Source organism: Falco peregrinus, chromosome 5 (assembly GCF_023634155.1).
Source record: "Falco peregrinus isolate bFalPer1 chromosome 5, bFalPer1.pri, whole genome shotgun sequence".
NCBI classification, from domain to species: Eukaryota; Metazoa; Chordata; class Aves; order Falconiformes; family Falconidae; genus Falco; species Falco peregrinus.
In genome coordinates, this window is record NC_073725.1 from 106,718,012 (window position 1) to 106,732,838 (window position 14,827).

Genomic DNA, 14,827 nt, shown 5'->3' on the forward strand with positions numbered 1-14,827 from the left:
TAATGTCAAATATTCCTAACATCAATTATTTCATGCCCTAAGAGTTTCCCTTCTCATAATATCCTGAAATCAAAAGGGTTTTCTGAATAAAGAGACTCTGTGAGGATGCAGAGCGTCAGAATTATGTTTCTTTTGCCTAGAAAAAAATGTAGCGATAGGGTTCACAGAAGAAATTGTACAATGCACAGTAGTCTTGAAAAGGACTCCCTAGCAAAATAAGTAAAACTGCTTCTTAGAAAAGACACAATTTTTAGAATAAACACCTTGCTATCCTTGGGCTTCTTTTGGTCACCTTCTGACTTCTCACTTTTTTTATTTTCCAGACTCTCCTTTCTGCAAAACAATACCATAACAATTACAAAACACATCATGTAAAGACAGAATATTTTAAGTTAGTTTTTAAATTATCTATATCCATCCTATGAAAAGTTAAGCAAACATACCTAAAACCATGTAGTAAAATATTGTAAATTATTTGCACAGCTGCAGGTGTTAGAGCTATAAAATCTATTGCATTTGAATGCAATGATCCATTTAAGAGATTACAATTTTGAACATAATTCCAGAAGCTAATCCCTAAAAAATTCAATGCGTGATCATTACTCCTTTCTAGAGGGATAAACTGTGCCCTTGGACTCATACAAACAACTTGCACTGACTGCAGTGGGCCTGCACTGATTTCAAAGGAAGGTTTTCTTCTTGTCTATATAAGGCTTGGAGAACTGATTCCACAGGGAGTTGTGTACTGGCAACAACAGATACATTCTTGATCTAATTGTGCAATAAATCCTACCATTGCAATGTTTAAATATCAGCTGGCTTATCATTATGTCCTTAATTCACCCCTTTTTCCCAATTACTACCCAACTTTTATCTAAAATCACACTAATAAGGTTTTGTTTTAATGTGTCTAGGTAAAATCGTTCATTCTTTTCCCCGAGTTAAATAACTTTTGAAGAAGGTAAAGACATTTAAATAAAGATAAATCCTTATGAAAGAATTCAGTGCAGCCTTCTTCTTCCCTCTCCTGCTTGTTCAACATGCCCATGCTATCTTACCTCGCATTCTTTTTCCTTTCCTTTTCTTCAGCTTCTTCTTTCTGAGCTGTATTTAGACTTTCAGCATCTGCCAAGTTATCCACAGCAATGGCCAAGAAGACATTTAGCAAGATATCTATTTCAAATGATTTTAAGGACATAATGCCTCACTATACTTGTTTGGTTTATTATCAGCATAAACACTGACAATGTGAGAGATATAAAATGCATGTTCCCGACCTACAGGGTAGAGATTTGCGATGCTGGATGTAGTGTAAGTAACACTCATTTGATGGACTAGATTAATACTGGGTGTAAAATGAGCAGAGATCCATTAGGGTCACTGATTTTAAAATAGCAGAATACTTGATTTTTTTTAAATGAACGGAATTCAACTTTATGCTAGCCTGAGCAAGTTTCAAATATGAAACACTGTCTATTAAAAGTGAAGACTGTTCAGGTGTTTTGAAAAATTCATTTTTATAATGCACTATCTTCTGTGTCTACACCAATCTATATCAAATTCTGTACTTCAGTCCTTACCAGTTAAGTACAAATACTGGTAAAAGCACCACACAGTACAGAACATAGAATGTTTTTGCCCTTTTATCATCTCCTGACCTTTTAAGAACTTCTGGGAATGACGCTAGTTTCTGTTGCTCCATGGGGCCAAGGAAGTATTTCCAGTACACTGAAGGCAGAGAAGGGGAATGCTGCAGCAGACTTAATCCTAACTGACTCGCCATTTCTCCAAGCAGATTTCTCTCATCTGGTCCCTGCACTGTACAGTGGATCACTGTCTCCATGTCAGTCTCCCCAAGCAGGGCTCAAAGGGATGAACGGAAATTATTGCTATAGAGATCAGGGTACATCCTTGCATTTTCAGAGGGGGAGATGTCAAATAGAGACAAGCAGACAGAACAAGGCTGTTTTCCCACTGAAGAAAGGAAGAAAGAAAAAATTCTCTGCTTTCTGCTATCATGGTGGCTGCAGATGGACTCGGAGAGCACTGGAGTGTCCTTCATTAGGGAATGGGCGTACAAAGAAAAGTCTATTTAAAGGACTCAGCATGTGCAGAAAGCGCTTGCTGTCCACTGCAATTTACTCCCTCCCAGAGAAATTTCGCGTACGTCCCTGGCACGCAGCCTCATTTGGAGACATTTCCAGTGACTGCAAAGGATACAGTTACCACAGATGAAGAGGATAATGAAGTATATACAGACTATCATGCCAGACGATGATGGGCCACCATATGCCATTATGCCGTCATACATAACAGCATTCCAGTCTTCACCTGTTAGAATCTAAGACGCAGATATGTTGTTAGTAAGCTCAGCATCAAAAAGAGCAACAGAGACCACAACAGACAATAAGGCTAACCTCCTGTATACATCAAGCAACACCATAATCTTTTCATGCATTGCTCTAAAATTGCCATTTAAATAAGCACCTCCGGAAAGCTTGGGTTTAACTCTACTAGCTTTTATTTTATGCTACGCATTTACAACGCTGAATTTCAATGGAAAAAAAAAAATAAAAAGAGAAGCCTAGAATTTTATTGATTTTGGCATGCAAAAGTAAGAACCCTGATCTTCAGTAAGACCACATACATAATAATGCCCACCAATGTTCAACACTCTCAAAAATCACATTAGTATATCTTTTAAGGTTCTCCTTTTTTGAAATAGAGGCCGTAAATCTTTTCTAGCGTATAGGATCTACTTAGTCCTGCAAATTGGTCTACCTGGTTTCAGTTTTAACAGGGACTGGCCACCTTATCGTCAATTATGTGATACACATACGACCCACATAGGCTACTGATACAGCTTTTGAAATGGCAGCTATTTTAAACTGAATGGAGCTCAGTGCTGTGGGAGAATTACAGGATTTTCTAATTGACTATTGTTTCAAGAAATTTCACCGAAGTCTAAAAGAATTTTACAGAAATCTGTTGATTAGTTAAAAGGTTCGTTTATAAGGCAGCAACTCCACTTTTTCTGTACTATGACAAGAATTCTGAGTATTACAATGCAGGTTATAGGGGCACTTTATACATTTCTAAGCAACTTCTTAAAGTTAATCAGTTCTGTCCTGAGAAAACATGTAATACTGACTCTCCTTCCAAGTAATCAAGTGGTCGTTCAAGAAAACCATATGCATGCCAGTTTCTGAAATTCATTTTTGGAGATCAAGCTGACTTTCATAGCTGTGAGCACTCAGCAGGTCGGCTGCTCCTGAGTGTATTCTGAAACTGGAGGAAGACGCATCCGTTTGAAAACGAAACAGCCTAAAATCCGAGTAAAATCCAGCTCCGCTGAGTTTGAATGTACAGCATTAATTTTTTTAAGGGGCAATATCATGTCAAATGTGGACACTTTTCCTCTTAAGGGAATTTCTCGTTAAGATTTCCTTATGTTAAAATGACATGGAAAGATTTTTCACTTGCTCTGGGCAGCCACCAGATGAAACTTCTACCAGAGAGGAAGTTGGCAGAAAGTTGAGTCTTGCAGGCTCAGCTTTAAACACTCACCTACAATGTCTGAAACCAAACATTGTGGCAATGTGCAAAACTGAATATGAAAATGGCTAGAAAGATGAAACCAATTAGCCCAACTCCAGTATGCAAATTGGAAATAATAATTAAAAAAATCATAAAATAGTGAAAAATAAACTGTAAGTATGGCCCTATCTTTCCACAAGTAACAGACAAGTTGCTTTAACGTTTTAATAAACCTAACAGTGTCTCTTTAAAGAAATTCATACTTATTTTTATAGTACAGTAAGCAATAAGACCCATATGCAAATACATAGTCTAATAACGCTTCTCATTTTTTTTCCTGCTTGAGAAGAGCTAAACTTTAATATAGCTAATGAAGTTAAAGAAAACAATCTGATTAAAATAAAAATAACATTCCACCTCTTTTTCTAGTCATGTATTTGATGGACAAAGGAGACTTAATTTTGTGAAGTAATATGACAGCTATGTTGCATAGATAGATCAAATAAGACATGAAACAAATGGTACAAATGGTGCAGAGTTACCGGGGTACTGAGTTTAATGAGCAGAATGCTACTTAAAAGTAAACTGAATAAAGAGTATTCGTGAATTTATTTTCAGGCAACATGACCACTTAAACAGTTTTGTTGATCATCAAAAGTTAAATGTTTCATACAGGATGAAAGAAAGTTACCTGGAATACAGTTAAAAGAGCTTGTGGAAAATTATCGAAGGTGCTCCGTTTTGTTTGAGTTTCATCAAAATTAAATTTGCCTCCAAACAGCTGCATTCCAAGCAACGAGAAGATTATGATGAAGAGGAAAAGCAGAAGCAACAGTGAAGCAATGGACTTCATTGAGTTTAACAAGGATGCTACCAAGTTGCTCAGGGATGCCCAGTGCCTATAAATTAAAATGCGTGTGTTAACACACACCAAAAAAAACCCCAAACAAAACAGTAAAAGAGCAGCGCATGATGAAGTATTACAAAAGAATTGCTGATCACCCTTCAGCTATCCCTAGAGTTAGCAGTATTAGTTAATCTTACCTTGTCACTTTAAAAATACGCAGGAGACGAACACAGCGAAACACTGAAATTCCAAGCGGTGACATAATTTCCAACTCCACCAAAATGGTTTCAACAATGCCACCACAAACAACGAAGCAATCAAAGCGGTTAAAAAGAGAAACAAAATAAGCCTGTAGGCCCAAGCTGTACATCTTTACTAACATTTCACAGGTGAATAAAGCCAGAAGAACTTTATTTGCGATATCTGGAACAAAATATTAAAAAAAAAAAAAAAAGACATTCCTGAATTGTCTCATAGATTCCATTTTTATTTTAACATATGAGTACTATACTTTCTATACTAGTTCGCAGCCCTTTGCTTAAGAAGGAACTATTGTTTTTTTATGTTGGACTGTATTTGATACCTAAGTGGCAAAAGTTACACAAGGACGTAAAGCTTCCTGCCACCTACAAACTATGAATCTTTCCAATCCATCGTGCAGCTCATGGCTGCTCAGCTCCAAGCTCAAGTCCACACTGTAACTTAAGCAACACAGCCCACAGCTCACTCTGCTGTGCCAGTTACCATTTGCTTCCACATCTTTCAAGCACAGTTTAACCATAAATGTACAGGTATTTACAACTTGGCATTGACAGGTTTTTGCTGGTACACCATTAAGCCGTGTTACGGTTGTGGAAATCAAATACATTCAGTCATTTCTTGTATCTCCCTTTGGCTGGGCTGAAAATCCTTCAGGACAGTAAACAACAACAAAATGGCAAAGTACAGCAGTAGCCACTGATAGAATGCCAAGTATCCACAGTCAAAAACAGGACAAATAATTTTTGATTGTACCTTGGATCTGGGTCAGCCAGTCAGGCTGATTATAATGTTCCGATGAGATAGTTAATGTGTTCAGAAAGACCAAGACAATAACAAGCCAATAAAACGTGACAGATTTTACGGCAGCTCTGCATTTTCTTCGATTAAATCGATTCCAGCGACGCCAGCGTCGACTGAAAGTTCAAATAAAAACAAATTTGTTATGATACAGAAAACATATGAATTTAAGGAGCGCTTCTCCTGTGTAGAAAACATAGTGCAAGTACGTACATGTGAGCAGGTTATTTTCATAAGCACATGCATAACACTTCAGATAGTTGTGTAAGTTATTACCAGTTGCATTGTTAGGGCGTACTAATTTGTTATTCCTTTTATAGTTTTCATCAGACATTTTAAACGGAAACCTCAACTTTTGGAGACTCTAATTGCCTGTGACATAATTAGATCAAGCTGCATTTAACATTTCATTGAGTAACAAGATACATCTGTCTTCCCAGGCCCCATACACGTAATTGCAGTAAAGAAAAGCCAGTGAAGCAACTTAGAACTCAAATGACATTTAGTCCGAAATTGTAGGCTTTTAGTTAAACCACAGGCACAGTGCTGGCAGGATTAAACAAGGCAGGAATCTCAGGGTCGGCTTTTAGAAATCTATCCTATAATGTTAGAAATCTCAGCAACTCCTCAAGATTTGTACTGATGTGCCTTGAAATTGTGTCAGGGGGCAAATGTGTGTGACGTGAACAAGAGTGACAGGCCCTATCTAACACGAGCTGGATTCACAAGTGAGGGTATTAGCTTAGCTATAGACTCACAAAACTAGATTTAATTTCTCTGCTTCACTTCTGGGAACTTTAGTAAACCAATTAGTCTCCCTGGGTTGCATTTCCATCGGTGAAACAGGAAGAAAATATATTGCTGGGTCATAGGAAGAGAAGGATTAGGAAGCACTTCACATTACCTAAAAGGGACGCATGCCAAATTCACACACCCAGAACTACAGCCGCGAACTCAAGATTTTAGGAACATTTTAGGAAACAACAACTGCTTCATCCAATATTCAAGGGATTAAGCGGGCACAGACTCCAATAGAAGCTTGACCTAGCCTGAAAACAGCAAAGCCCTGAGAAGAGTGTGCATGTATAAGCTTCTGCCCATACAGGTTCACTACCAAGCCAGTCCGGCATGAATCTGCTGTGATGGAAAGGGGTGGTCTGCTTGCCGCCTTCTTCCTTCTCCTTTCCCTTTGGCCAAAACTAGCCCGAAAGAAGTGAGCCAGACCTGAGAACTGACTGGTGGAAACCAATTTCTTATTTTTTCTGGGTTGATTTTAGCTGGTCAGTGTCTGATCCAATGCGTTGTGCTGCCGCATCACAGAAAGAGCAGGAGGAATGAGGGGCTGAGACGGGAAAGAGCACTGCAGCCAAAACATGGAACCATCGCTTTTGAAAATTATTACAAATAACTAGGTGAATTTCTTAATACTTCTAGTGTCTGAATTAGCAGGTACTGTTTACTATGCATAAAATCATAAACGCTTTTAAATCTGCCTCAGAAAATAGAACCAATATGCAATAAAACCACCATGAAAATAACTGAGTTTGGCACCACATTCAAGCATTAACTGAGTTTTCCTTATGCATCTTGAACTTGTAGTAATGGAAATTAGTAGTAGTTTCAGATATCAGTACGAAGATGCCTCAAGCCTTTGCAGTATTCTAACCATATAAAAGCAAAATGCCCTGTCCTGACCTACACCAACACAGCATTCAAGAGCATCCTTATCTTGCCAGTCCCCTGCTACACAGGGCTACGTCCGTGGCCATCACCAGGACGGCTCACTCCCTGGGTAGGGAAAACAGCCCTTCTTTACACTTCCAGAACAGGCCATCATTAAAGCCAATGAGACAAGAATAATATTGTTTGGATATTTCCACTCATAGGAGCCAAAAGCAGTCTTAAAGTTTATAACTCACAGCTCTCTGAAGTCAGCGGGGCTCTTATTCTTTTATCCCCCAAACAGCTATAACTGCTTTGCCACTGATTTGACAGACGAGTGGTGCATATATGAAAATGCTGCCACAGGGTACACAATGGCACTCACATATAGAAGTGTATGAATAATATAAGCATACATAAAAAGCCTGCAGAAATGAAGCAAAAATTCAAAAAGGAGAATAGAAGCAATTTTCTACCTTCATTAAATTGGTACAAGTAAAGAAATAAACAGTAAGTAGCAGACTGTAGTAGGTGGTCTGTTGTGCCAGGAAAACCCGTGGCTGTATAAAATAGGAAAACAAATTACACTACTTTTCACTTGACGGTTTCCTGGGTTTTAGTAACCACTCCTCTTAGTTTTAACCAAATAGCATATTTTTTTTTCTGGAAGAACAAAATATACCCCTTTGTTTTAAAGAGAAATTTCACTTTCATAAATTTGCAACGATATAATACTGCTTTCAAGAAATTATCGACCATTTTTCACAAAATACAGTGGTTGAATAGATTTTAAAATCACAGAGGACCTTACAGTTGACAGTTTGTTAAAACTAACAAAATTATTCACCACTTTTGTTCTCATTAAATAACTTATCATTTTCTCTTCATAGCTATTTATAAGCAAATCATTATTCTTATAAACGTGTTCCAAATTTCACTTTCATTCATGCAGGTATTCATGTTCAGGTGGTCCTTTATGCCCCAGACTTAAATCTGAATCCACACATGAGAAATCCAGCCTTGCAGTGAGTCTGACTGAACTCAGCATCAGTCCCTAAGTCACGCAGAATCTATGAAGTTTAGTTTGTTTACTTGCTATTCACGTGTGTTTGTGTATTGCTGCTACACCTATGCAAACATAGAAACAGTCATTTTCAGATTATTTTTGTATCAGCAGCCTTTCCTTATAACATGGTATTTTCTAAACTGGACTTTCTGTTTAGAACCACGTGCATAACCCCTCTATCTGCAAAACTGGCATGCCTTGTGTTTCACCAGTAAGCTCACAGAGAAGTAAATATTAATTTCCAAGATTAATTCTTCTGTAATTGTAGGTGCCCACATCTGCGCAGAGACTCTAGACTTCACTACTCTTATTTATAAAATATGGGAAAGAAGAATTGCACCAGAGCGCTCACCCATTATGAAAAAACTAGAAGCCTTGGAGATTATTCTTCCATTCCTCATTTTTGTAGTTACATGATTTGGGACATAGTACCAGCTTGGTAGCGGGACTTGAAGGTTAATGTGATTATATAATCATACTGACAGATGAGGAAGTGAATTCTTAAAAAGAGGGATCTTCACAGAGGATAACATGCACAAATCTCCTGAACTAGCAGATCCCCATCTTCCTCTAATCATAGCACTGTCACTTCCATGTGTGTGTAGAAAAAACAGTTGTTCTAGTATCAGAACATTTCAAATCCCACCTAGAAGATTACAGATACACAGCACAGATCACATTTACTCTTATATATATTCTAGCATAATGTGTATCCTAGCATAATGTGTGGTTAATATACACCCTCACTTAATAAACTGGTATCTTGCTAGGATGCGATTCCCCTAACCAAGTACCAGTCTGACTGTATAGAAACATATTTCAAGGATTAACTTCTGTTTTCACTTGTGGTACAGCAGGTAGGCTAGCTTGCAATAAAAAGCATTTTCTGTTTTGATCCAAAGGCAAAGACATTTATGGTTAGACCAATGTTCTTGATGAGCTGTGTCCTGATTTACTTTGCCCTGAAACAGAGTCCTGCCACTGCAGAACAACATTCCAAAAGGTGGAGCGAGATTCAAGAGCAGCGTGTCAGGAGGACGGAGCCGGGCTCTTTTTAGTGATGCCCAGTGACAGGACACAGGGCAGTGGGCACAAACTGCAGCACAGGCAGTTCCATCTGAATACAAGGAAGAACTTCTTTACTTTGAGGTTGTCACAGCACCGGCACAGGCTGCCCAGGGAGGCTGCGGGGTCTCCTCTTCTGGAGCCATTCAAACCCCGCCTGGCCTGACCCTGAGCGGCCGGCTCCTGGGGGAGCTGCTTTAGCAGGGCCTGGGGCTGGGTGGTCTCCAGAGGTCCCTGCCAGCCCGGACCAGTCTGATTCTGCGATCAGGCCAGGAGAGTGAGAATTAGACCAAGATGTAACACTTGGGTTTGTATGTGCTAGGACATCCCTGACAGCTGAACGTGTAATCTAAGGCTTTGCTGCAGAACTGAGAGTTTCTGTACTTTAGGTAAACAGAGCTTTTTAGAAATTAGTGATTCCAATGAAAACCACCAAAATTACATTCTTCAGACATATAGGAAAAATGCATTTTGCAATTATAAGATGCTAGGTATCCAAAAGCAGTGGGATGAAAACTGAGTTTGCAGATCCCTGCAGAGATAGAAGAGCTCTTAGTGGCCTCACAAAGGCAGCAGCTCTGCAAAGTGCTTTTTCTCTCTGATAACAGATGTTGTCAGCTGGTTTTAGGGATCTGGGATGTGGTGCAAACCACATCTGTTTGGAAGACAATGGCACAACTATAATTTCAAGCTATGTTGGCTCAAAACTACTCCTCTCATAGATTCATTAAGTTAAAAGTGATAGATCTTTCTCCAATGCTCCAAATAAAGACATGAAAGTTGAAGGGAGAATTCCCGGTACCAAATTCAGCTTAAAAAAGTTTAAGTACGATTGAAGACCTCAAGCAGCTGCAGACCCCTGCAACACTTCCAAATGACAGACACCAGCATCCTGTTACCAATTTCCACAACTTCTGTGAACAGATGCAGCAATACATGTATGAATGAACTGCGTGACCTGCAGTTTTTAATGTCACAAGAATAGATTCTGATCAAAGAGCTCACGCAAAAGACTTTCAGGACACTGGCAGAACCTAGACAGGTGGAAATATTTGGGTGACTTTCTGGTTTGCAAATAAGTTTTCTTTCAAATCGATGTGTTGGTTATGAACATTGATTGTAGAGATGGATAACACTGCTTCTTATTCGCTGCTTGGACTATTAAAAACATCAGGTTTGGGTAGAAATTTTCCTTTCTCAAAGATGACATAGCAGCTTGCATTTAACAGAGCTAGAGTTCTCTTTTCCCTGCAAGTATGAATAATGGGCATGTTCAGAACATCGTCGTTACTTTGCCTCCTCTGTAATGCTTCTGTGAGTGCACTGTGCAAACAGCCCAAACTTGGAGAATGCAGTATAACGGCCATCTATTGCACTGCCTGGTGTCTGAAGTTTCATGTGACCACTTAAATATGAAAATTGAGTTTCTCCTGTAAAACCAGCAAGAATAGGCTTCATAGCCATAAATAGCATGCTGAAAGGTTGATGTGAGACAATCTCATGATTCAAAATAATCATGCTTGTTTGGGATTCTCAGCTAACAAAGTACTAAATAACTCATTCGATTTGTTCTATTTTCACAGTAACTGGCAGGAATGGCAAGAGAAATTACAGACCATTAGCACATGGAATCCCTTCTCTATTGAGCTAAAACCAGTCTCATCTCTCATAATTCTCATGAAGGATTAAGCTCAAAGGTCCACATGGACATAACTGGGCCACTTGGTGTAGCTAAGGCCAGTTTCTGTAGCAGAAGGCATACAAGAAATGATACAGCTTTTATAACTAAAGGTGAAACTTTGAAAAGTTAGCTGTGTATTCACTGCCATCCTAAATGGCCAGATCTCCACTGGCCACAGTCTTCAGCAGTGAGGCACATTTATATGCTGTCACCACTTTGCTGTCTGAAAGGGATGACAAAATAAACCTTGATCACAGCGTCACACGAAAAAACTCTCAGTGTAGAAAAGCACCCGTTAACTGTTGCCTTCAAAAACTGTTGCTCTTCTTCAAAAAAGAAAGAAGACTATTCAGAAGGAACACAAGTCCACTCCAACTGCTTGCAACTGGTCAGTGCTGGTAGTTCATTACAGCTAGTAAGGCTAGTAGAATAAACCTGGGTATGCTATTCCTCTTCATTGCTGCAAGGAGAATACACTGCTGTTACCAACTAATTACTCGCTATACATCCAACACTGAAATCAGTTTAACTGGGGTTAAAAAACTGGAATGATTCCAGATGCTGCCAAAACTGCTGATGCCAGATGTTGCCAAATCTTCCTGACTGTCCCTCTTTTTCACCAAAAATTTTCTGTGAAAAATATTTATTCTGTTGTTTGCAACAGAATTTGTTTGTAGGGTTGTCTGCAAGTGTAGAAGTGTCTTTGCCCTTTGTGATTCACTAAGTCTACCACTTGATTATTTATCTTAAATTGCATAGGTTTTAGGGGGGGGTGGGGGGGGGGGGGTGTTGTTCCTTCATGGAGCAACCTAACCTTTTTAAAGAGAAAGAGGTATCTCTTCTGTGTTTGCAATTCTTGCAATTATCCTTTCTAATTACTAAACATATGTCTCATAAGACTGGAACATAAAATCAAAATAAAGAAACCTATTAGTTTTGTACTGGCACATCCAGTGCTTACAATATCAGGACTATTAATTCTTAATTTTGCTTACAACACTTTCCTTCTGCAATCATACTTGAAAACAGAAGCGCATACTCCCAAATGCTCCTAGTAAGTGAAAAGAGAGGCACAAATATCAGCAAAGCAAATCAGAGACTTCAATCTCCAAAAGCGTTCATGGATATTTTACTTTTGTACTCATCAGTAACTGTTAGAAATAATTTTCACACAGTAAAATTTAAAGTATACTAAATAAAGAATAATTATGTGAGATCATCATGATATGTAAACAGTCACAAGGAAAAAAAATGATGAAGAAATAAGAAAATACTGACCTGAACTTGGATTTTGAGATGGTTTGACTAGAAGAAAAGGCAAACACATTTTTAAGAATGGGGGGGGGGAGGGGGGGGGAGGAAATTAACATAAATTCCTTCTCTTTAGAATTTTGCAAAGTAATAGATTTGAATTACATATACAGAAAAACAAGTTTTTAACAAAATGCATCACAAATGCTGAAATTCTATTGCCTGTTATTTATTTTCTGAAATACCATTCTTAAAGCTTTACAAATTTTTTAAGTGAAAGAAAGGAAATCTCTTTTAAAACTAAGTAAATAAACTGCTTATGTAGAAGCTGCTTGGAAGTCATGAAAATCTGAGCAAATAAATAGCAAACACCACGGGACACAGAAATACTCCCATACATTCAGTTATTGCCTAAAAAAATACATATTCTCCAGACCATGCACAATTTAACTGAAAACATTTCTTTTTTCATGTCATAGGGGACTTCTGTTCTTTTCTTATTATTTTGGACAGTAATTATATTTTATAAAAGCTTTCAGGAAAAGATGACTCCACTGGAAGTTTAACTGAATTGTTAAACCTTCTTAACTTGAGAATTTCAGGAATGCTTTAATGCTATAATAATTCATCTAATATTAAACTACTGAAAGGCAAAAAACCCCACGTGTCATACAAAGCTGGGCTGTTTGAAAGCAGTTTGGGCTAAATAAACAACAGGGACCAAATGTTTTTTTTCAAATCTTGAGACGATGAGGGTGGGTGCTTGAAAGCCGCCCATGTACTCACCACAGACTGCCGCAGCATGCTGGGCTCTCTCCTTCTCCGCTCACGTTCTCTGTGTTCACCGATTCCGTTTCGCTGGTGGGCATGCTTGCTGTTAGGAGACAGAAATCGCTTTAGGCTGCTGGCTAAGCACGGCATTACACACAATGCGATCTGTTCCTTTGCAAGAATGCCTCCACTTTTCGCAGGTCTAAAGAGAGCCGGGAAGATCTGAGGAACAGCAGATGAAGTCAGACACTTCACCAGTCCTCCTCCTCTAACAGCAGAAAGCACAGGGAATTCCAGAGTGTATTTGTAGCTTTTTTCTTGTTTCTTTTCAGTGATTCAACAAAACTGTTGAGAATGCACTACAGAATACAAGGTAGAGTTTTGTAACAAAGCACATGCTACCCCTAGTAAAGAAATAAACCCGAGCTAGGTTTTGTGACCTTCCATTTTAAGTGTTCCGTTAACACTTTGGAAGTGCTTATCAGTTTAAGTTTTGTTAACGTGCTCACTAGTTCCAAGAACTAGCACCAATGTTCTTCTGAAAATAGGAACTATCACACTGTGATCATACTGACCACTCTGTGCTTTCGCTTCCATTACAAATTATCAAGGCAAGATGCCAGAAAGTAATTGTGCCTGCAAACACTGCGTGAGCTGGCAGCAAGGAGCACTGGGAATGGCAGCAAGGCTACTACAAAGGACGGTGGGAATTACTACTAATAAAAAGAGGATTACTGTATTTGTTACGCAGTGAATTACTGTACATACAGCCGATTGTTACTGAATAGTTAGCAATTGTAGCTAACGGTTTTTCAGACAAAACTCATTTGCAGATTGGTCATCACCATTTAACTTCAACTGAAATATAGAGGGAGGACAACACATGTCCAAAGGTGTTAGGAAATTATGAACAGCCAAAGTTCTCAGTACTTCCTACGGGAGAACACTACTTCCATGTCTGCAAAGCAAGCATGAAAGGAAAACCTCAGGAACAAGAAAAATGTAAAGTTAATGTTGCTAGTTTATACAGTAGAAATACCACAAAGTAGGAAAAAAGAAGAGAGGTGGAAGATGTGCTGAAATTACTGTAGAACAGCAAGAATAAAAGAAAAACAGTGTATCGTAAAGGTATTCTGGGGTCTGCCCTCTGCCGTTTGGATGATTTGCTTGGTTGTTTTTTTGTTTGGTTGGTTTGTTCTGTTGGGGAGGGTTTAAGCCAAAGCCTGTGGGCTGAGAGTACTGAGGGCAGAAGGGCTACAACGCCTATTTCTTTTAGGTATGTCTCACTGTTCTGGTAGCCTAAAGCTGCCTTAATTTAATAATTATAATAATAATAATAAATAATAATAATAATAATAATAATAAAATAACATTAATGTAAGTGAGATTCAAGAATCAGGCCCTGAATTTTCTGATTTGTCTATAGATCGGGTACAAAATGAGAACCGTTAATCACAGTTTCTCTGCACAGCCCCTGTGTTGCCTCAACACTGACACAGTTTGGTTTCCATGCCCATCGATTCCATCCAAGTTGAGAGACTGACAGGTCCATGAGGCTAGATACTCAGCTACTATTTGCAAAAGCTGAGAATCTGTCCCCATAAACATCCCCATCCTTATATGAAATGTTAAACACGGAGCTGGCATAACAAAGGACGGTCCAAAATGTCCATGCAGGTGTTTGAATAAACAAGGCACTTCAGACAGTAAGCACAGCAAAACCTTCTTTCACAAGGTTATTCTGTTTAGATAATTCTTTTAAAATATTACCATAATTGCTTTATATATGAAAAATTCCTGGTTAGCACCTGCAAGCGCCTCGATTCTAATATCGTGCTGCTCCTTACAAATTAGTTTAAAAAAAAGAGGATATTGCTAGTCTTGTGTG

At 38.6% G+C, this 14,827-nt stretch overlaps 1 protein-coding gene across 10 annotated transcripts in view; it reads right to left on the reverse strand.

The window, feature by feature from the left end:
• Positions 1-14,827, reverse strand: part of CACNA1D (calcium voltage-gated channel subunit alpha1 D) — a 235,682-nt gene that overhangs the window by 75,337 nt on the left and 145,518 nt on the right. For all 10 annotated transcript variants that reach the window (XM_055806929.1, XM_055806923.1, XM_055806927.1 and 7 more), the window contains exons 10-17: positions 12,955-13,042; positions 12,196-12,222; positions 5,399-5,559; positions 4,582-4,807; positions 4,229-4,436; positions 2,221-2,341; positions 1,059-1,173; positions 264-333 (exon numbers count right to left, since the gene is read on the reverse strand). In XM_055806929.1, coding sequence (XP_055662904.1) covers positions 264-333; positions 1,059-1,173; positions 2,221-2,341; positions 4,229-4,436; positions 4,582-4,807; positions 5,399-5,559; positions 12,196-12,222; positions 12,955-13,042 — 1,016 coding nt within the window. The remainder of the gene's footprint in view (positions 1-263; positions 334-1,058; positions 1,174-2,220; positions 2,342-4,228; positions 4,437-4,581; positions 4,808-5,398; positions 5,560-12,195; positions 12,223-12,954; positions 13,043-14,827) is intronic.